General features: G+C 44.1%; 3 protein-coding genes across 4 annotated transcripts in view; 1 reads left to right on the top strand and 2 right to left on the bottom strand.

The window, feature by feature from the left end:
- Positions 1-636, bottom strand: part of LOC126495404 (synaptonemal complex protein 3-like) — a 13,660-nt gene extending 13,024 nt beyond the window's left edge. Inside the window, exon 1 of the mRNA XM_050133010.1 lies at positions 553-636. The gene's annotated coding sequence lies outside the window, so the exon portion shown is untranslated. The remainder of the gene's footprint in view (positions 1-552) is intronic.
- Positions 1-23,411, top strand: part of LOC126495405 (cancer/testis antigen 55-like) — an 85,425-nt gene that overhangs the window by 35,320 nt on the left and 26,694 nt on the right. For both annotated transcript variants that reach the window (XM_050133011.1, XM_050133012.1), the window contains one exon: positions 6,267-6,341. The gene's annotated coding sequence lies outside the window, so the exon portion shown is untranslated. The remainder of the gene's footprint in view (positions 1-6,266; positions 6,342-23,411) is intronic.
- LOC126495403 (mRNA decay activator protein ZFP36L3-like) lies at positions 16,889-18,559 on the bottom strand. The gene is made up of 2 exons (XM_050133008.1): positions 18,251-18,559; positions 16,889-18,133 (listed from the first exon to the last, which is right to left on the bottom strand). The coding sequence occupies exons 1-2, from the start codon at positions 18,557-18,559 to the stop codon at positions 16,889-16,891; spliced, it is 1,554 nt and encodes a 517-aa protein (XP_049988965.1).

Raw genomic sequence — 23,411 nt, 5'->3', positions numbered from 1 at the left:
ACCTCCTCCATTTTACTATCAGAGGCCCCTGACGAGGTTCACACCTCCTCCATTTTACTATCAGAGGCTTCCCCCCGCCCCCGCGATGTTCGCACCTCCTCCATTTTACTATCAGAGACCCCCACGATGTTCGCACCTCCTCCATTTTACTATCAGAGACCCCTGACAAGGTTTGCACCTCCTCCATTTTGCTATCAGAGACCCCCTACGAGGTTCGCTCCTCCTCCATTTTGCTATCAGAGGCCCCCCACGAGGTTCGCACCTCCTCCATTTTACCGTCAGAGCCCCCCCCACGATGTTCGCACCTCCTCCATTTTGCTATCAGAGATCCCCCCACACACGATGTTCACACCTCCTCCATTTTGCTATCAGAGGCCCCTGTAATGCCGATGGGCGATTTGCTGTATGAGTAAAATGGCACCTGGGACCCCGGCCTCCCTCTACGGGACATACTGCCCCTCCTTATTCTCCTTCATTCTCGCACTTCTTCCTCCTCACACTCATCCCTTCCTCCTGCCTGAACTAACCCCCCTTTGGCTGAACCAGGCTTACTGTCACAAAATGTGATCACATTCACGACTCAGATCTCCTTCAGCGAACTGCTCCGCTTCACCGCTCTGCTTCACTACTAGGAGGAGCTTCAGGGGTTTAAATGGAAGGCTCAACCGGGAACCTCTTTGATTGGCTGAATGCTGTGCGCATGCGTGTATGGGTTTCTAGGCTCTTCTGCCAGTGCGGCAGAAATCACAGTGAGGGCGGAGCATCCTGTGGTGGGTTGGTGCCTTGACAGCGGCAGGACTTGGGTATGGATGGTTGCAGCTCTTGTGGGCTCCTGTGAGGGGCAGGGCTTTGCATGCAGGAGGTTGCCCGTGTGTAAGGGGAGTGGCTGTGGGGGATAGGGTAAGACATAGGTATAGCAAATCAGAAAGGGACAAGTTGGGGTTCATAGATGTGGACCATTAACTGGTCCATTAGAATCTTTTTTAAAATTTATATTTATTTTAGTGTGGGGCATACACAGCACTTGTGTGTAGGTTAGAGGACAACTCAGTGGAATCAGTCCTTTCTGCCCATCATTTGAGCTCCTGGGATCGAAATCAGGTACTCAGGCATTGCAGCAGAAACTTTTACCATAAAACAATTTCTAACAGACCGATAAGGGCCTGCAGCTTCTCTGAAAATGGGTAAGTGTGAGGTCTTCCAATTGTACAAGTCACTAGAGAGGACGACATAGACTATCAATACCGAAGGAATTGGAAATTCTGCTTTTTGGACTCAACTAGCAGCTCAGGGCAGCTCTGGGAAGTATTCACTCTTCCCTGCATGTCCTCTGCTTAGATGGCAGGGGCTCCTTTGGATGGGAAGCCAGACCTCTTCCCACTTCCATACATTGAACAGAACCATGATATTGAACCACAGGCAGTAGTCAAGCCACCAAAGGAGCCAGAATTGAGCACTCTGGAGCAGGAGGAGTAAGGAAGGTCAATTTCTTCCAGCAGGGTTGAGAGAACAGTAACAGGTTTGGGTTTTTCTGGGTAACCTGGCTGGCTCAAAGTAATTCGGGTACCTCATACAGGTTAAACTTACCTCTGGACATGTTCAGACCTGTTTTAGAAGGGAGGCCACTTGTTGATTCCCAGCCACCCAGCTAGCTTAGAACCGAAATAATCACACATAAATTATATTAATTAAATCACTGTATTAATTAAATCACAAAGAACAAATAATATACATAATTCAAACTCTGTGAATTTTCCATTTTTTGCATGGCTTATTTTTCTTTGCTCCTTTTAATCTATGACTGTCTGTACTCTGTCTCACTAAAGACTTTATCTTTTTAATTAAAAAAAGCATTAACTTTATTTTATGACTCTCTATACTCTTTTTCTTCTCTCTTCCAAGCCTACGTATATTTATTCAATACTGTGACTCATCTGGATTTGTCTTTATTGCATATCTGTAATTCTTTCCTGTCCAAGACCACTTTTTAAAATGCTAAGTGCTTTTTAAAACTTAAGCTGTGTCATTACTATTATATATATGGTACTTTCTGCTTGCCTGCCCAGTCTTAAACTTAAGCTGTTCAATTACTATGATATCTATGGTACTACCTGATTGCCCGCCCAGTCCAGCATAGTGGAGCCCCTCTTACCTCTGAGAGCCATACACACAGCCCCATTCTCAGGCACACAGGCAGTCAATGTCACCATTAAGCAAGCCACAGCATGCTGCTCACAAGCCCCATCTAAATGCTTCATCTCCCAAAAGAGCCAGAGGTTGCACTGGCAGCATGGCCCAGAAAGCCTGTATTTCAAAATGGTGTGACTTTTTTCCTACAACCAATGAATCAGGAAAACCTCCCTTAAAGGAGCTGTGGTGGCATGTTGCCAGTAAACAGCAAGAAGCTGCGTTAAACTCTGTATTTTTGTGATTTTTGTTTATGGAATTAAGCACTCTCAGGCTTTAAAGTGGATTTTAGTTTGCCATGTTGGTGCCAATCTGTTGTAGAAGGGAGGCTGCTTGTTGGTTCCCGGCTGTCCTGCTATCTTAGATCTGAAATATTCACACAGAAACTGTATTAATAAAATTACTGCTTGGCCCATTAGCTATAGCTTCTTATTGTATAACTCTTAAATTAATTTAACCCATTTCTATTAATCTGTGTATGGTCACAAGGCTGTGGCTTACCAGCTAAAGATTCAGCATCTGTCTCTGGCAGGGCTACATGGCTTCTCTCTAACTCTACCCTCCTCCTCCCATGCTTTAGGCCAAGCCAGTTCTTTGCTCATTAACCAATAAAAGCAGCACATAGACAGAAGGACCTCCCATACCACAGACCAAACAATACCTTTTTTCCTTTTGGGTGGTGGCATTGGGGTGTCTCCAGAGCACACAGTAGCAACCAGTTAGAGATAGATTTTACTGGGGCTCTGGAATATCACAAATTACACACATCTAGAAGTCTTCTCCAGCTGGTGCACACTTTCCTGCTCCTGGGAGTCCCTAAGTGTCGGGATCCAGTCTCTGTGGATCTTGCTGGGGCTTCCAGCATATTACTGAAAGCCCATAAGAGATGACTAGACTTTGATCTCCTTGATGTCAAATCCTGAAAAATTACTCAACTCTATTCTAGGAACCCAGAGTCAAGATGCCTTAGCTAACTTAGCTTCTGCTAAACTGCCTGCTTGTACAAACCTTCCCTTCCAGCTAACTACTTACCTTAGCTTCTGTTAATCTGATTGTTTGCAGAAACTCCCACCTGTGAATGGAAGTTTCTATTCTGCCCAGTTCTGCAAGTCTTCATTCGCAAAGAAACACACCATTTGTAAAGAGACTGCACTTTTGTTTCCCAGTCACCCAGACTTGAACAATCACACAGAAACTATATTAATTAAAACACTATTTGGCCAATGGCTTAGGTGTATTTCTAGTTAGCTCTTAAATCTTAAATTAACACATTTCTATTAATCTATGTGTTGCCATAAGGCTTGGCTTACCGGTAATATTCTGGTAGCTTTCTCCTTCGGCACCCATATGGTGTCTCCTTGACTCTGCCTACTCTTTCTATACATCTCTGTTTGGATTTCCCATCTGGCTTTACTCTGTTAAGCCATTGGCCAAAATTGCTTCATTCATCAACCATAAAAGCATCACATATATAGAAGGACATCCCATATCACCCACCTACATTCCTACCCTGAAGCTGCTGAGCAAGATACTAGAATAGGCTTTTAGTTTTTTTGTTTTTGTTTTTGTTTTTTTCCCCTTACCATAAACACTCATTGCTACACTTGGGTCCTGAATACCTGAATGTAGTTCCTACCAGCTGAAACAAAGGCTTTCAGTTAGTTAAAATTGTGTCTGATTGGTCATTATTTCTGGCGGGCTACCCATAACATTGTATGTGCTAAAAGGTTGTGTGTGTTTGTGTATTTGTATTTTGACATAAGGACATTAAAATGAAGAATGAACATAACTTAAAAAGTCAGAATACTTCTTTCTGTTTTGTGTAATTCATGATCACTTAATTTTGCTATTTAAATGTATGGGGAAATATTTCTTGGAGTCTATTTTTCTAACCATGCACTGTAGTGGGATTTCGATCCATTTAGCCAATATCTTTGGAGTACAAAGCCCTAGATTGTGATCTTGTCTGCGTACCTGACCACTTAAAAATTGAGGGGACAGGCTGTACTCTCTGACTCTCTCGTTTTCTTGCTTGTGTGGGTGGACCCTAGTTCCCCTTAGCAGAATAGCAGGACACATCAGTTGATTGCAGCAGCATTTAATCTGTATCAGTGAGGAGTGTTTATCCCATTTTATACCTAAATAAATTCTTTCTAAAAACTTGTAGAGACTATATGCTTACCCATTTCCTCAAAATACCTGTTTGTGTTTTTTCTATTTAAAAACTGTTAGTGATTCGCCAGGCAGTGGTGGCACATGCCTTTAATTCCAGCACTCAGGCGGCACAGACAGGCAGAGCTCTATGGGTTTGAGGCCAACCAGGTCTAGAGAACAAGTTCCAGGACAGGCTCCAAAGCTACAGAGAAACTCTGTCTCAAAGAAAAAAAAACTAGCAACAACAACAAATTGGTTGCTATTATACTTCTTAATGATTAATAGGTCTTAATTCTATTTTTTTTTCTTGCAGTGCTTGTGAGCAAACTCACTTCTTAGTCATGTTAGGTAATCACTTGCATCACTGAGCACAAGTTAATTCGAGTCAATTTTGTGTTCTTTTGGTGGTTTTCCAATACAGGGTTTCTCTGTGTTTTCTTAGCTGTCCTGGAATTCACTCTGTATATTAAGATGGCCTCCACTCAAAGATCCACCTGCCTCTGCCTCCCAAATATTCGGATTAATGGCATGCACCACCACTGCCATCCCAGTTTGAATATTTCTCTTTATCTTTACATTTTTATTCCATCATCAGCTTTGAATTTTATAACTCTGGCAATTAATGGTTTATTTTAATTCATATGAACTTTACCTTTTTGAAAATGGTGATAAATATATAAGAAACAAGAGTATAAATACAACATGGAAAACTATAACTTCATTCAGTTTCATGGTACAAAACATGTGCATTAATATTTTGTCTGCATGTATGTCTGTGAAAGCATGTTAGATTCCCTGGAACTGGAAGTTACAGACAGTTGTGAGTTGCCATGTTAGTGCAGGGAATTGAACCTGGGTCTTCTGGATGAGCAGTCAGTGCTCTTAACTCTTGAGCCATCTCTCCAGCCCATCACTGGTGTATTCTTAAGTCACCACCTTTTCTTGATACCTGCTTTGTGGAAGAATTTGGGCCAGGTCCAAGTTAGAAAGGAACAGCACAAAAGATTAAGGGCAAAGGACGAAAATGAAATAATTCCAAATAGATTGGAAGCTTGAGCACTGCAGTTTCTATACAGTTGATTAGACTATCATAAATAACCCTATGTATAAGAATTAGTATAAACTCTAGTCTATGGGGAGGACCCCAGCTTAGACTCCTAGCAATAGTGAATAAGTAGCCTGAACTAGCCATTTCTTATGAACAGATTGGTGCCTGGACCAATTGTCATCAGAGATGCATTATCCAGGAATTGAGGGAGTCCCATATGAGGACCCACAGGCAAACATTGGGCAGAGTTTGGGAGTACTGTGGATGAGGAGGAGGAGAAAAGAGTGTAGGAGCCAGAGCGGTCAAGGACACCACAAGAAAACTCACAGTATCAATTAACCTGGGCTCATAGCTACTCACAGAGCCTGAACCACCCACCAGAGAGCTTGCATGGGACTGACCTAGACCCTCTGCATATAAGTTACATTTGTGTAGCTTGGTCTTCTTGTGGGACTCCTAACAGAGTAAGGGTTGTCTCTGACTCTCGTACTGGCTTTTGGTACCCTATCCCTCATACTGGATCACTTTGCCCAGCCTTGATACATGGGAGGTGTTTAGTCTTACTGAAACTTGATATGCCATTGTTCTATATGCCACATCCTGGATGGAGACAGAGAGGAAGGGATTGGGGGGTGGTATGGTGAATGGGAGAGAGGGACTTGGAGGGGAGAATGCGGGGGGAGACTGCAGTGGAGATTTCAAAAAAAAGATGAATTTTAGAAAAGAATTAGTAAAAAGAAAAGAATTAGTATAAACTCATTCTGTAATTTAAAAGTACATAGTAACCAGAAAATAAATTGTTATCAAAAGAATGTGATGTTAGAATTCAGCTACTTCTCAAGCCATGATGCCTAACAGAGCCTTTCCTCTTTCATAGACACAGGCAGGACCCTCAGGAGACATAATCTTCAAGTAACAGACTTATGTGTGCCAAAGTCTTTCACCTGGAGAAGTGAGTTTACATTAATGGGGGTTATGGTGGCTACATATTCTCCTGCCTACCTCTTCCTTACCTCCTGCACAGAAACTAGAGAGCTTGGTGACAAGCAGGTACTGTGAGACCTTTCCCACCCTCTAAAGTGTATAAGAGACTTGGGCATCTGCCATGTGTACCCTGATTTCCTATTTCCAGAACATCTTCCATGGTATCTGTCTCTAGTGCTAGGGTCCTGAACTCTCCTAAGCATCCCTACCATATTGTTGCCTATATGTCTTTTTAATAACTTTTAAAATAAACTTACTTCCCAGTAATATGTCTCAGTGTCCCTCTTGAGTCCTATCCCCCTTCCCAAACCTTATAGTTACTCATTATCACAGATTTACATAGCTGATTAGGGACAATAAACCTTAGTATTGATATTAAATTATTACTATTGCTGATGTGAAAAATTCCAGTGGTTTCTAGGTATAAAACCAACCTTGAATTCCTGGAGCAGACCACTTTTGGTTATAAAAGCTATTTGGGAGAGCAAATGAAATTAGTTTGCTGGTTTTATTTTTCTGTTTCTCATGAGGTACACAGTGCATCTTGCTATTTTATGTCCTGTTTGATGCCAGCTTAGTTACTGAAATTTTTGCTGATCCCAGTAAATGAATTAGAGGTTATTAGATTGGCAATGATTTTTCTCCAGAGTTTTTTTTTTTTTTTTTATCTCGTGAGCAGTTACACTTTATTTTCTAATCTGATTCCCTGAGTCATTATTTGCACACCTTTTTGGTAACTTTGGAAATAACTATACAAATAACCCTGTTTATACTGTTGGCTTTTGAGATAGGATCTTTTGTAGCACTGAGTAGCTTCAAACTGTCTATGTAGCTGAGAAAAATCTTGATGTCCTAATTCTCCAGCAGAACCCTGTAGAGCTGCCTCCAGTGTTGGCTTGCCCACATTTCATAAGAGAAAGTCTTACAGTGCCACATCCAGTAGCTAGAGAGTATGGCTCCAGAGCATGATAAATACCTATGCCGCTGCCATCTGGAGATAAAATATCCTGAAAATACACATAGGGTGGGAGGATCTGAATTCTAACCCCATTCTCTCCTTCTAACAGGCTAGAAAACCTGGAGTAGGTTATGTCACCTTAGCCTCGGGTGTCCTCATTGATAAAAAAAAAAAAAGCAGGTAGCAACTTTGTTTTGGTTTTGGTTTGGTTATTGGTTCATTTTTTTTTTTTTTTTTGAGACAGGGTTTCTCTGTGTAGCAGCCCTGGGTGTCCTGGAACTCACTCTTGTAGACCAGGCTGGCCTCAAACCACTGAGATCTGCCTGCCTGTACGTCCTAAGTGCTTGGACTAAAGGCATGTGACACCACTGCTGGCTAAGTCAGTTTGAAAGTCTCCCTGCAGGTCTTGTAGGTCATGTTAGGATCAGGAAGCATGGACAACATTCCTTCTCCTGTAGCATACGATACTACAGTTTTTGTCGTCCCCCCCCCCCCCCCCCGAATTCATGTTGAAACTTAGCCAGAGATGCAATGGTATGAAGAGATGGGTCCTTTGAGGAGTGATTAAACTCATGGAGGTAGAGCCTTTGTGACTGGGACTAAGTTGTGCTTAGAAATCTTGATGGGGAGAAATACTGCTTTCCCATTCTGCCTCTGGCATTTGAGAACCTGATTTTCCTCCCCTCCAGAGAGCACATTATTGAAGGCGTTGTTTTAGAAGCAGAGCAGCTCTTAATAGACAACTGTACTGCTAGTGAATCCAGTTTAGGATCCTCAGGCCCCAGGTATACTATGAAAGAAATTTCTATTCTTCACACCCTCTTCAGTCTCACATATTCTCATATATTAGTTCAAATGGATTAAGGCACATTCTTGTCTGCTATGGAATTTCACTGAAATTACTTATTCTAGGGCATTAAAGTTTCTGAAGGCAATTTACTACTTATTAATTTCTCTACTAATAATATCATTAGATAAATTAATTTATGAATATTTTATGATTCTGTTTTCCATTGTGATCATTATCAAATTTCTAGTTAGGTGTAAATTCTGTAGAGACAAAAATGTTAGAATATAAATGTTAAAAATCAAAGCCAAAATTTTCCATTTCCTAGACCTTAACTGCTTGGAGCCTATCTAATGATTGAATGCCTTATACAATTAGAGACTAACTTCTAATTTGGTCCTGGTTCCTCACACTATTAGAGTCTCAAGAAGGACATAACATTATAAATGTTATTATCCCAAAAATAGTGGGCCGTCTTGAACTCTGTTGAAATGTAATCCCGCTCAAATGGTCCAAGAGGTAAGGACAGATAAATTTACTCAGCTGTTATAAAAAACAGTTGTTTCCTGGATGCTTTACCAGGAGTAGATTTGCAAGCAGTCAACTTTGTTTAAGTCACAATATAGAACATCCCTACGTAGCCTTCCTTTGGGTGGGGAGACAGTGGCTAAAAATGCCCAATGTCTATTAAAGCTTTTATATCAGTTCTAGCATTGATATAACATGAGAGACTATGGGAATGTAAGCACAGAACAGTCCATTATACCCAAATATCTGATCTATATAGCCTCAGAATAAGACTCTGTTTTTACAATACCCACATACTTCTTAAATTTTGCAATATGACACTTTCCATTCAGAACCTATCACCAGCCTGAAAACAACAGTCTTTGCCCCGAAAGATGCTGCCCTGGTTGGGGCGGGGGTGGATTGCAACACAGGGAAGATAAGCGGATGCTATCCCCCTCATTATTCTGATTCATCAGGAAAAGGAAGGTGGAAAGATGAAATGGAGGTGTCAGCTTGTCATTTCGAAAAACTGGTGGCACTTAAAAGAATGATGGTGTAAAATGGATCTATGCTGAAGAGCACTTTTGGAAATCCAAAACTGAGAACCCATGAAAAGAATTCGACAGTAAGAAAAGGGAGAATGGGGTAGATGTGACAGAAGTCGTTCCTTAGGTTTAACCTTTACAATCAAGGAAGTAAAAATGAAAAATTCTCTGCAGACATGGCCTTGATAATGACCCAGTTCCGAATGCTCTCTACCTCTGAACTGATTTCTTTAGGGAAGAGTTTTCAACAAACAGCCTATCTCTTTCGGGGTATAGGATATAAGGATGGGTGGACTCATTCTGAGTGATGTGGAATTAGAGAAATTGATTAATATAACTAAAACCTCCCTACGACAAAGGCTTCTCACCTGAGGCAATCTGAAGGAAAGAAATCCCTGGCTTATAATACCTATCAATGACACTTGGTTTTCGCGTGCTGAGTTTCCTACCAACATTAGGGATTGGAGACAAACAAATTCCGTGCAAGCAGTACTGAGGAAAGTGATTTCTTCTGCCCAGTTTGACAGGCTGTACAGGAGTGTTCATTGGAGAGGGAATAAAGATTGGTTCAGATTGGGATTTAGCACTGGTACGAATCTTTAGTGGTTTTGTTCTGTACCACCATAGGTTGTAATATTTTTAATATAATGTGCTACTAATTTTTGAAAATTTCATAAATACCTCCAGTATTTGTTTTTAATTTTTGAGACAACTTCTCTGTGTCACAGCCCTAGCTGTCCTGGAACTCTCTTTGTAGACCAGGCTTGCCTCAAACTCACAAAGATCGGCCTGCCTCTGCTTCCTGAGTGCTGGGATTAAACATGTGCGCCACCACCACCTGGCTGCTTCTGATACATTGTGATCATATTCAACCCTATTCTTCCCTCTAATTCTCTCCAGGTCCATCTCCTACTCTCTCAACCCCTCCCAACTTCATGTCTACTTAAAAAAAAATCAATCCAGTTACCCTCCTAATGTGAGAAACACTGCGAGTCCAATTTGTGTTGTCCGTATACATCCACTAGAGCATGACTTACTTACTGGGGACTACATCCTTAAAGAAAACTGTTTCTCCCTCCTGTAACAGCTAACAACCGTCACTAGCTCCGCAGCTGGAGGCAGGGGCTCCCAAGGCTCTCTGCGAGGGCACTGGCATGTTGACTGGCTGGATTTTTTTAATACGTGTCCTGTGCAGGCAACCACAGGGTCTGTGGATCCATGATGCAGTTGTTTGTCATGTCCAGAAGACTTTTTTGCCCTTCTCCTCCCTGGCCTCTGGCCCTACAATCTTTTTGCCATCTCTTCCCTGATTGTCTCTGAGCCTTAGGCAGAGGGGCTGGCTGCGTTGGATAGTTTTATGTCGTCACCTGAGAGGGGGGAACCTCAATCAAGAAAAAGGCCCTATAAGACCAGGCTGTATGTAAGACTGTAGGGTAGTGACTGGTGCGGGAGGACCCAGGCCATTGTAGGTGGTACCATCCCTGGGCTGGTGGACCTTGGTTCTGTAAGAAAGCAGGCTGAGCAAACATGGAAAGCAAGCACCCCTCCACCCCTATGCATCAGCTCCGGCCTCCAGGGTCCTGCCCTGTGTGAATGGGGTTCAAAACATGCTGAAGCATATGGGGGGGGGGACAAAAAGTGGAAAAAGAGACCTACTTTGCAGGTTAATGAAAACAAAATGTGGCAAGATTTATGCTGAACTAGAGTCCCTAGGGTAAAATTGATGGAAAACCAAATTCTGTGCTTGAGAGTGTTTGGAAGGCTTTGAGGCACCTAATGGTAGCTCATCAAAGGGGTAAAAGAAGGCATGTAAGCCGGGTGTATACATGCAGTTCCTCCCTACTAAAGATTAAAGAAATCTCCTGGGGTGGGAACCATATCAACCCCTTCTCTAATAGAGTGGCCAAAGTGCCTCAAAAGTGATGTAGCAGCCAGAAGCCCAATGAATTGTTAAGTGTTTGGTCCCTTGCTGATGTGAAAAACATTTGGGTTTTGGTGAACACTGGAGCCAAGTGAACTTTTATCTATGGTAACCCCCCCCAAAAAGCACTAGGAGAAATAGGTAGAAGTTGAGTAGAACAGCAGAATCGTGCATACCAAAATAACTAGGTTTGGTTTAGGGCTGGGTAGTCACATTTCTGTGCACATTTCTCCCGTGCAAGAGACTGCAATGGGGATGAGTTATTGCTGTGACACACACCTCATACCCTTGGAGAATTCCCCTTGACAATGATAACTGTAAAAGCAGTCATACAGAGCTAAATAAATTACTTTGGCCTATCCATGCTTGGGTACCCATTATCACTCTTTTGATAAAATGACTGATAAAAATGACAGAAACTTCCCATTCTGTGTTGAACCAGGGTGGCCCTATCTGTAATCCCAGGACTCAGGAGGCTGAGACAGAGATCCCTAGAGCAAGCTGGCCTAGCCAGAGTAGCCAAAATGGTCACATTTGAAGTAGAGGGGTCGGGAGATAGAGTTGAAAAGTCTTGGCAAAAGGAACATCCCAGTAGCATCCTTGCCTCCTCCGGTTTCCTTTTTACACTAGTGGAAAAGAGATTGCCATGGACAGAACAAGTTTCTGTGATGGTCATTTGGCCAGCTGGGTGTGCATTGCACGCGTCCCTGTATTGCAGAGACAGAGGAGAAAAACGGGAGGGTGCTGAGTCATATGTCATGTGACCTCTTGGGCCAAGCGGGGCAGATGGTGCAGGCAGAGAGCCTAGTATTCTGCCCAAAACATGTTTTTTTTTCCCCCTCCTGTTACCAGATGCCACCACTGACCATGCCTCCTACTTCCTGTTTCCTGTGAAGCCCAAGGCTAATGCCCTCAGGCAGGTGCTTGAACCAGAAGATGACCCAGGGGACTGTGAACGAGAACAAGAATGCTGGCCTTCCCAAGTAGAGCCCCATCTCCTTAGGGTCCTCTATAGTGACCCCGCCTTAGCAGCTGACACAAATCAGGCTGGTTCAGGGTGCCTCCATGGAGAAGGCTGCCATGCGTATTTACAGCCAGAGATGAGAACTGAAAGCCTCCAGTCTGTGCAGCCTTTTAGAGACACTTGGTTGCTTAGAACCCAGAGGAATGCTGTGTTAACTAGAGGAGGTAAAGTCAGTACGCAAACAGGTTCTGACGACTTTGCAATGGATTTGGGTGAGAAGCTGCTGTGGTCTCTGGCCTTTCTGGTAAAAGCCACAGCAGTAGGGATCTCGCAGACCTCTATAGAAACCGTTGTAGCAGATTTCAGAGTAGTAGTCATTTAGTAGGAAGCAAGGGCCTAAGAAGTTGTGCCCTAGTCTCTAGGGTCTATGCTGTCCCTGGCAGATGACAGACTCCTTGGCTCTAGCACAGAGACCCTAGCTCTGGTCCCACTATTGAAGTTGTTCCAGCTCTCAAATTATCTTTGATTCTTGCATTAAAAGAGAAAAATAAGGGCTGGTGAAACGACTTGGCAGGTAAAGGTGCTGGTAGCCAAGCCTGACCGTCCAAGTTTGGTCCACGGAACCTACATAGGGGAAGGGAAGAGCTGACTCCCACAAGTTGTTCACCACTGGCTTCCATGTTGATGCCGTGCCGTGCTTATTCACACACATGCACAAACACAGAAATAAGTCAAGTTTGAATTCTCAAAAATTTTTTAAATTGATAAAATAATACAATTAAATTATTTAGCTGAATATAACTCCTTTGTGACTAATGGACAGCACTGGGCTGGGACTGGAAGCCAGCAAGCGCTTTTCATTTTCTGATGAATCCCAAAATTATTTTCTTGGCTGTTTCAGATATTGTTGCTTCTTCTGACCAGGAAGCCACACTTTAAGAAAAGTTTATTGATATGTAAGAATACTTTATTTCCACTTCTGAATACTAGTTCTCCATATATATGATGGACGAATTCACTTTTTCATCATTGTATTCCTAGAAACCATTCTTGTGATATTTTCACAAAGAATGGGACTGTTCTATGCCCTCGTCCCAAAAATCTGCCTGAGGCTAAATTGAAGAGTTTTGGATTGATGGCAATGGCAGAGAAGACTTCAGGAAAGCCTAGTATTGACCCTGTCACGTGGTCATTAGTGGTCACTTTTACACAGATTTACAATGCATAGGAGCAAGCAAAGCAAGAAGAATACAATATTTGCAGTTTGGAGAGAAAAAGTGCACCAGGAAGTGGAATCCAGAAGACAGAAAGGCCCAGTGCTCAAGGATATATTTAAAGAAAAACCTGGTGTTAAACAGAATAAAGGGAGTGGTGACCTCAGGGCAAGACCCCTAATCTTCCAACTCAGCTAATCTTCCAACCTGTGAAAAATAACTCAAGAAAAGTCTAAGCAGTGAAGGAAACCATTAACAACAGAATATAACTGAAGGAGGGGGCCAATTTCCATCCTCACCAAGCAGAGCAACTTGGCAGCTTTTAGTTGGGGCTTTACAAGAAATGAATTATGGAATATCCCTCCACTGGGCTAAGGAAAGTCACAGAGGCCAGGCATGTTTCAGGGGTGTCCCTATATGGAAGCCCAGAGAGGCTACTGTGTGAAGCTGTGAAGTTGAGTCCTGGATTGTTTTGGAGAATTCAAGATGTTGTAGATGTCAGAGCCATGGGATACCTGCCGAGGAGAGCTGATTACAGGGAGTGGAACCAGACCAAGGGAAAGAGGTGTGTTGCAATCAGCAAAGCTGAGAGGACATGGAGGTCTTAAGAGCGTTTTGACATCAGACATGGAAATGCCGAGTTTGCCGTTTGCCCAGATGGTTTTAGGTCTTGCTTTGGTCCAGTATTTCCTCACTGAGCTCTTTTCGCCATGTTTTGGAATAGTAATATGTATCCTGTGCCATTATATGTTAGAAGTATGGGATTTGTTTTTTGATTTTCATTTTACATGGTGTTATAGTTAGAGATTACGTGAATCTCAGAAGAGACTTTGAACTTTGGACTTTTATAAAACTATGTGAACTTTTGCAGTTGTAGCAAATGCATTTGCATTATGATAAGGCCACAAGCATACGGGAGCCAGGGAGTGGAATGTAGTGGCTTGGGTATTGACCAAACAGTGACTAAGATGGGCCAAGGAAGTGAAACAGGAGGTTGAACCCTGAGGGTCAGCAAAAAGGCCTCATAATTCATTTGTATGACTCAACAGTGCCAATGCCTGTGATGTCAACATTACCTGAGCCTTTCGCACCAAGTTTTACCTTCTTCTGGTGGAGGACAGAATCTAATGAAATATAATTGCAAACGCCTCTTTTAGGATCCATTCTCCTTGTTCTCCACTCAAGGAGACTCTACGTAAATACTCTTTCAGCCATAATGCTTACACAGAATAAAAGAAAATTTTGCATATGTATCCTTTCATTTCCACATAACTTTTAGCGCTGTCTGAAGAAGTGATGATCAATCTAGAGCCATGGCTCTGCCTTTGCTGTGGACAATAAAGAAGGTACACAGCAGTGGTTCTCAGCTTTCCTAATGCTATGACCCTTTTATAGGGTTCCTCATGTTGTGGTAATCCCCAATCATATTACTTTCATTGCTACTTTATAGCTGTAATTTGGGGGCTGCTATGAACTGTGTTTGATATGCAGGATATCTGATATGTGATTCCTGTGAAAAGGGTTGTCCCTTCTTTCAAAGGGGTCACAGCCACAAGCCGAGAACCACTGGTATATAGTATAGTGCGGTTGAGGCAGGCAGATCTCTGTGAGTTCAAGGCCAGTCTGGTCTACATAGTGAGTGCCTGGTCAGCCATATGGCTACACAGGATGGAATCCTATATTAACACACACACACACACACACACACACACACACGCACACGCACGCGCACGCGCGCGCACACACACACACACGCACAAAGGGAAAGGTGGATCTTTAAGCATTTGAGACCATCCTGGTTTGCATAGTAAGTTCCAAGTCAGTCAAGGCTACACAGTGAGATCCCATCCCCCCCTCCCACCGAAAAAATTACTAAAGATGGTTCCTGAGCAGCAATGATCATAACATTAGCACATAAAATTATTCTATTTTTATGGTTGTTTTGTCTGCACGAGTGTCTGTACACCCCATGTGTGTCCGATGTCAGTGGAGGGTAGAAGAGGTCATTTGATCTCCTGAAACTAGAGTTACAGGCCTTGTGGAGCCACTGTATGCTTGCTGACGGAATTAGGGTCCTGGGGAAAAGCAGCCTGTGTTCCTAACCACCGAGTCATCTCTCCAGCCCACAAACATTTGTATTCTTACTTGGACAAGTCACCCACAGCTGAAAGAGATAACACGGCTATCTCATTCAGTAGTCACAAGAACCTTATGGGGAAGAACTGATTATTGTCTTCATTTAACAGTGGGAAAGGCACTTGCTGGCAAGCCTGCTGACCAGAGTTCAATCCCCAAGCTCCAAGTGGTGGAAAGAGAGAACTTATTCACACAAACAGTGTTTGTGGTCTTCTGACCTTCACACATTCTCACCCCACAAATAAATAATTTTCTGTGAAAAAAACATGTGTTATTTTTAAATTCATATAAACATGGGAGGAAATTAATGAAATGGTACAATATCTTAAGTAAGGGGTGGGGGGTTATGGGGACCTATTTCTTTGAGCTGTACTATTAGCTAGTGAAGGAGCCTAATGGAGGGAGGGTCCGTGTCGTCACTGTATCACAAAACCAGCCAAAAAGACATGAACATGAGAAAGGGACCATAGGGGTACTGACAAGGTTGGGAGGAGGATAAGGGAGGGTGGGGGATGAGAAAGAACGCATTTAATAAACTATTTTTATTCAGTTACAGTAAAATTATCAAGCGAGGTTACAAAAGATACATATAACCATGAAAAGCACATACTCCACATTTGACTAGCCAATAATGGCAATCATAACATAAGAAAAAGTGTATGCATTGCTTTTCATCAGCTAAATAATCACAGCATATACTCTTAACAAGATTATAAACAAATAGTTTTCTTCATATTGATTTGTGGCACACCCATGCAAATCAACTCAAAACACCTAAAACTTAAGCTGTTATTCTCCAACAATTTAAGCTAATCTCTTCCCAAGGCTTCCAGAGAGTAGATGAAAGAGTCCTAAGATATTCATCCTTTAAGTGGTGGCAAGGAAGCCATTATCAAACTTTGGAAGGCGAGTTTATTGTTTTTAAAAATAGACAAAAAACAACCACAGACTACATAGGAGCTGAGGGTTACTATTAAGGCATATTCTTGGCAGAATATTGGACTCTAAAAGTACGGTAGGTAGCCAGCTGCTTTGTTGACACGGATCGGAGACAGAGTAGTCATTCACTTCAAGGAAGAATTCCCGTATCTGGGGTGTAACTAAGGTTTTCAAGAGAAAGCAAAAGGATGCAAGGCTAATGTTTTTTCCATAGTGCCTCAAATTTAGACCTAAAGAAAAGTATGTGGGATTTTTAAAATTTTATCTGCACTATAACTGCTTATTGCCTTTTGCTTTTAACGAGAATTAAACCCACTAATAACAATGAAAATAATAAGAACCAAAACTAGAAAACCCGAAACAGAGGGATAGGGTCTCTCCCAACATGAAGTTCAAGTGCAAGCTTTCAGTGAACCCCTCAAACCTGCCAGTGGCTTTGTCATTCCCCCTCACCCCAGTACTCTCAGTAGGGAAGAGACAGCAAGGGCTTTCCCCAGCACCCCCACAATGTCTCTCCCTCATCATGGTCACCTTTTTTGCCTCATTTGTCTGAGTCTGAGAGGCGGCTGAAGATGGGCAGACGGCGGCTGGATTTGATTCTGGGAGATTCTGAATCATTGAGGTTGCTGGAGCTCGAGGAGCAACTCAGAAGGTTGTCGAGGTTGTTGATGCCCAACAGGGAATCCAGTCTGCTGGTGAGCAAGTCGAAATCTGGCGACTCAGACTGGGTGCCTGGCAGTTGGAGGCTGACGTGCTGTGCAGGACCTTCGGCAGTGGTGGCAGCCGGAATAGAGGCAGAGGAGGTGGTGTCGGCAGTTGCAGTAGCAGCAGGGACAACTGCAGCCGCGGCGGCGGCGCCAGGGTTGACTAAGGTGGCAGCGGCAGCCCCGGGAGCTATGGCGGCCGTGGCCGTGGGAGCAACAGCGTTCGGGGCTAAGATGCTGGCAGGAGGCCTGACAAGAGGCATCGGGAATTGCATAGGAGCTGCCAGGTTCTGCTGCTGGCTGTGATAGAAGGTGGTGGCATTGGCGGCAGCGAAGTTTTGGGTCGGGAATGCCACAGGCGCCATGTAGCCACCCATCGCCTGGCTGATAACGATGGTATGGTTGGCACAGGTAGTGCACGGGACTCCGCCGCCGTTTTGATACAACATAGCAGCTGCAGACGCAGCTGCCGAAACAGTCGCAGAGGCGGCAGCCATAGAGGCACAGTAAGTTGCGGGGAGAGTAGCCGCAGGGTATGAAGGAGGCAGAAGCATACCTGAGCTCAACAGTGGGGTACTGAACAGCAGAGGCGCCTGTTGAGGATGGCTGTGACCCGAAGGTAAGCTGGAAGAGCTGACAGAGCTGGCCGTCTGCATCATCGGCTTTGGCTCCCCGTTGAAGCCGGAAGACCCTGCCTCGGAGGGCCCCGTGTCGCTGCCATTGGCGGAGCAGGGCTCCTCAGAGGCGCTCCCGGAAGGCACGGCTTGATGATCATGCTGGTTGTGGATAAAGTGGCAACGAGTGCCATAGGGGCAGATGCCAACGCTGTGGAAGGTGCGGCAAGGCTCAGTCTTGTACTTGGGGTGCCTTAGCGGGATACGCAGTTCTCGGGAACCGTGCGCAAACTGGCACTTTTGGCCATACCTGCAACGGCCGCTTTCCTCAAAGGGCCGACACAGCTCAGTCTTATAGCGCTCCGAAGTGACCGCGGAGCTGGAGCTACTTGCCTTCTGCTGTGGTGGCGGCATTGGCTGCTGCTGCTGCGGCGGCTGCCGCTGCGGCGGCATCGGCTGCTGCTGCTGCTGTGGCGGCATCGGCTGCTGCTGCTGCTGTGGCGGCATCGGCTGCTGCTGCTGCTGTGGCGGCATCGGCTGCTGCTGCCGGCTAAGCTGGCCGTTCTCCTGGTGGAACTGCTGCACGGCTAAGGCCCCTGAGGGCGGCTGGGGAGCCGTGCCTGTTGCTCCGAACTGGCCATTACCGAAGCTGCTGGCGCCTCTCATGAAGCCGGAGGAACAGCCTACTGTGCGGCTGACGGCTCTCGTAACCAGGTGAGCGAGCGCTTGTGGGTTGCTGGCTGCTGGTGGTGAGATGAATCCAGGTAAAAAGCTGGAGCTGGGAGGAGCTGCCCTATGTGTGTTGAACATGCCATTCAGGTTGTGGTTGGCCAGAGGCATCCCGTTCCTGCGCATCAAGTCTGGATTGTAGACGCTCCACAGAAGTGTGGACATTTTTCGGAGTCCTGTAACGTCAGAGCTAGAAGCAAGGAGGACGCGAGAAACCTCCGTGGCAGAGTCAGCGAGCTAGAAACACGCGGAGAAATAGCGAGCGGGAGGGGCAGGGAGGAGCCAAAAGTTTGTTCCTACCCAGTGGGAGGGCCACTGTAAGAACGAGACAGCGTGGACCAGGCGTGGGTCAGGCTTACGATGTGCACGTACTCCACCAAGAGGAGGGTGACGCGGAGTAGCAAAGATGGTTGAACCCCACTTTGCACTGGTTGAGTTTATATGTCCCCCCAGGGCACTAATACTCAAATATTTGAAACTCATGAGCCAGCAAAAGCCACGCCCAAAAGCACCCCACAATCCTCTTTCCTGGAACTAGTAGCAGTGGGAGGTCTTTATTCTAATTTCTTAGCCTAAAGATTTTGCGTTTGTCCTTCTAACTCAATGAAAAATAACTTACTAAACTACAAATAATCCCACAACTCCCATCTTTTAGTAAAGAACCCCGTTTCTACACCCCACCCCCACCCCCGTTCAGCCAGTACAGACTTCCGTCCAAGCCCAGGCTCGGAACCCACCCCATGGAAAGATGATTGATTTTCTCCAGTTGTTCTCTGACTTTCACATATGGGTCACAGCATGTGCATAATCCACCACAACCCACGCCCAAATATATACAAATGTAATTTTTAAAAAATAGACATTTTTTTTGTATGCATTAAAGGTAGAATTATGGTCGTTGAGATGGTTCATTGGGTAAAGGGGCTTGCCACTACACCTGAAAACCTAAATTTGAGTCCAGAACCCACACAGTGGAAATTGAGAACTGATTTCTGAAAGTTGTCCCTTGACTTCCATACTAACAACACCAACATGCCCCGGTGCCCACATACAAACACACACAGAATAAATAAATAAATAAACCACATAAAAAACACAGTAAGAATAAACAAATGTACAAATAAATAAACCACATACAAACACACACGGAATAAATAAATAAATAAGTGCCCACATACAAACACACACAGAAAAAATAAATAAATAAACTACATAAAAACACAGAATGAATAAACAAATGTACAAATAAATAAACCACATACAAACACACACGGAATAAATAAATAAATAAATAAAGCCATATTGGGGTGATGTTTTTCAAACAGGTGAAATTAGCTAGTGAGATAGCTGAGCGGGTAAAAAGACACTTGCAGCCAAACCTGAGCTGGAGTCCCTGAACCCATGTGGTAGGAGAGACTCTCCTAAGATAAGATCTCTTTTGACTACCGGGCCTGCTTGTGCAGTGGCAAATGGTACATGCCGTGCCCTCCCCCACCAAATAAAACAAGATACAAAATTTAAAGTCATTTTTCTGTTCTATGCATGCAAGGCGGTAGAATTAGGGTTATCAAGATGGATCAGTCTCTGTGAGTTCAAAGCCAGCCTGGTCTAAAGAGCGAACTAGTTCCAGGGCAGCTAAAGCTGTTGCATAGTGCAACCCTGTTTCGGAAAAATAAAAAGAATTGGTACTTGCTGACCATCCCAAAGACCTCAGTTTGCTCCCCAGCATTCAAAGGGTGGAAGGAGAGACTCAACTTTTGCACATTCTTCTCTGAATGACCTCCACACACATGCAGTGTGGCAGGACAGCACACATAAAACTTACATAAGTATGTGCAATCTGAATCTTTAAGCCATCTTCTGCTGTATACATTCAAGATGGTGAAATTAGGGCAGGTAAGAAGGCTCAGCAAGGAAAAGGTTCTTGGTCTCTGCTTTCTTCCATGTGGATTTCAAGCCCTGAACTCACATGGGAGAAAAGGAGACAATTTCGCCATGTTGTTCTCTGGCACATACAATAAACAAACAATTTATAATAAAAAAAAAGTCCGATTTTTGTCTCCATGCCTTCAACATGGTAGAATTCGGGCTGACTATAAATGATTCAGTGGGTACTTACCACCAAACTGATAACCTGAGCTTGAACCATGGGATCCATATTGCAGTACAGAACTGACTCTGGTGTTTGATTTTTCAAACAAGGCATATGTATTTATGCTCAGAAAAAAATGGGGCAAACTGAGTACTGAAATAGCATGGCTATTATATGTTTCATGACAAAACTTTTCCAGGAGAAACAAAATACACATGTCTATTTACCCCAAATAGGGAACCCAAGACACACTCAACTACAAATACCACCAAAGTCCAATTGGGTGAACTAAGGGTTTTATTGGGGTTACTTACAGGAATATAGGTGAGGGGTTACTTACAGGAGCAGAAATGACTCAAAGACAGCTGCATCACCAAAGTCCACCCCTGCCCTGGTAACTGCTCCCAGAGGTGGGAACCTGGAGCACACTGCACAGCCTGCAGGCGGCTCAACAGGATGGAAGATGCCATTTCCAGGGGCGTCCGTTGGTGGAAGCCTCTTCCAGGCAAGGCGGCTCCTGCTTGGCTAGCTTCTGCTTCTTCCAGGCAGCGGGTCTGATCTCCTCTGAGTCTTCTTTGCAGCTGGGCTTAGAAAGGGACTCTCAGCAGCCTTTATTCTTCACGCTGGCAGGGAGGGGCCTGTGAATGTGGTCAGTTTGGGGGACTTCTTGGAGCTCTTTGGGGTTGTTTACCTCCCTGCTTAAGGAGCTTCCTGAAGCTCTTTTGGGTTGTTTACCTTCCTGCTTAAGGAGCTTCCTGCAGGGTGGAATCTTTCTATCCTCGAGGAAACTGTTCTATGGCAGTGTAAGGGCTTTTGTAGTTTTATTAGTTCCAGTTTCAACAACAATCTGTAACCTGATAATATGGTTTAACATATACATGGAAGTGGGGGGTGCTCTCAGGACCCATCCTCTGCAGGTAGCTGTACCATACTAACGGATTTTGCACATTCAGACAGTCGGCATCTTTCTAGTTGACAATTTGAGTATTAAATTTTCTAGGTGGCTGCGTTATAGAATCTTTGACCCAGGCATGCCAGGCTTCCAACAGAAGTGATAAATCACACTTCCATCAGGTAAAACAGTTTTCCTAATAATTGAAGTTTTGTTTTGTTTTCTGAGATAGGTCTCTCTGTGTAGCTCTGTGTGGCCTGGAACTCACTGTAGACTGGGCTGGCTTCTAACACACAGAAGCCTCTGCCAGCGGGATAATAGGATTAAAGGCCTGTGCCAGCACACTTAGCTCCAATCATTGAAATGTTAAGGTGCCAAACCCCAGTAGCAGGACTAGAGGACCCTGTCTAATTATAAGGCTTGCAGGGATTCAATTCCTTAGTCTTTCAAGGCCATTGATCTTCCATGCTAGTTTCCTCACAGACAAGACCAGAAGAGACCTTTAGAGTTGGCTATAGGCTCTGCCAGGACCAAAAGTAGGTTTCGTGTTATAGTAGGGATGGGAAGTAGGCTGCTTTTTATTTCCTCATAAAAAGAATGGAGGGCCCGGGTTTGGCTTTCTGGATGATAGAAACTCTTGAAATGTAACAGTCCCTATATCGATGCCCTGTTCCAATCTGCCAGCCAGTTTTCCACCAGGGATTTCTTAGGTTAGGGATACTGAAATGGACAAGGTTACCAGGTCCCTAGTTGACAGCCTGATTCAGCAGCCTCCTTTTGAAGGAATACCATGTTGTACTTTCCCTGCCAGTTGGCTCATGAGATGTACTAAGTAGGGACAGTGGAAATGGGCATTAGGGGTGCATTTGGCAGAATTGGGGGCTGCTGCACATGCAATTATCATTTAGCCTGTATTCCCACTCCCACCACAGCCCTCCCAATGGCTCAACAAAGTTGATCAGCCATTAATCACGGTTGCATACACATATAAAAGTATTGACACTGGCTGTCCTAGGTTAGAGTTGTATCTTCTAGATCATTTGTCCCTTGACCAGGGGGATGGCTGGGAACTTCCAATCGTTCTTTTCTTGGCGAGCACTGTGGATCAGAACATGTATAGTTCCTCCAATGCTGGCAAAAGGAATAGGTGATTTTGTTATGCTCACAGGAGCCCTGGACCTTTCCTTGGTATGAGAAATGGGTGTGAAAAATAAAGCAATGTCCAAGTGAGCCCTCAGCCCAAGTGACCTAGGTGAATAGAGTGGATCACAGAATGAGAGGCTGGACCCACAAAGCAGGGCCAGCTCAGGTAGCCATGCATGCTATCCACAGGTGGTAAAAAAAAAAAAAAAGTACTGACAGAAACATTCACAACAGGCCCAGTTAACTGCCTGTTTACTCCAGATAGGGCATCAGTGACAGAAGCAGTTCTAAGTTTACCCCTGTGAACCAGTGATTTTCTTCGGGATTCTTACAGGAACATGGATGACTCAAAATGCAGCTGCATCACAGACACCCACCCCCCCCCCCCCCCCATGGGTGCTGACTCACAAAAGCTCTGTCCCCAGGAGCTTTCTTCCCAACCTGCAGGCAGCTCCACCTAACAGATAATCTCTTCACCCCTGCATTTGTTTACTTCTTTTCTGACCTGTGGGAGGCCCCTGCAAACCTTACAGCTTTTCTAACCCGTGGGAGGGTCCCTGCAAACCTTACAGCTTTTCTAACCTGTGGGAGGGTCCCTGCAAACCTTACAGCTTTCTGAGCTTCTGAAAACTTGTGTTTTATTTAGTTCTGAGTTGTTGGGATCCTCCAGCCTCCCTAAGGGGTGTATATTTCGGTTCTGAGGAGACAGCTACATAGTATTAAAAGATGCCATTTACCTCTTACATAGCCATTGTTTTTCAAAATAACAGAAGATGTTTATTAACTCACTCATCATTGTTATATATTTACTATATTTTTATTTTATTATTTACGTATTTATGATTTGCTTTTTCTTCAATCAAGAAAGTTCCAAGTCTATACCTACACTC

The sequence above is a fragment of the Alexandromys fortis genome, unplaced genomic scaffold (assembly GCF_014885135.2).
Source record: "Alexandromys fortis isolate MF-2015 unplaced genomic scaffold, M_Fortis_MF-2015_v1.1 scaffold_494, whole genome shotgun sequence".
Taxonomy (NCBI): Eukaryota; Metazoa; Chordata; class Mammalia; order Rodentia; family Cricetidae; genus Alexandromys; species Alexandromys fortis.
The sequence above is the reverse complement of the archived record's forward strand: the minus strand, read 5'-3'. Positions and strand labels throughout refer to the sequence as shown.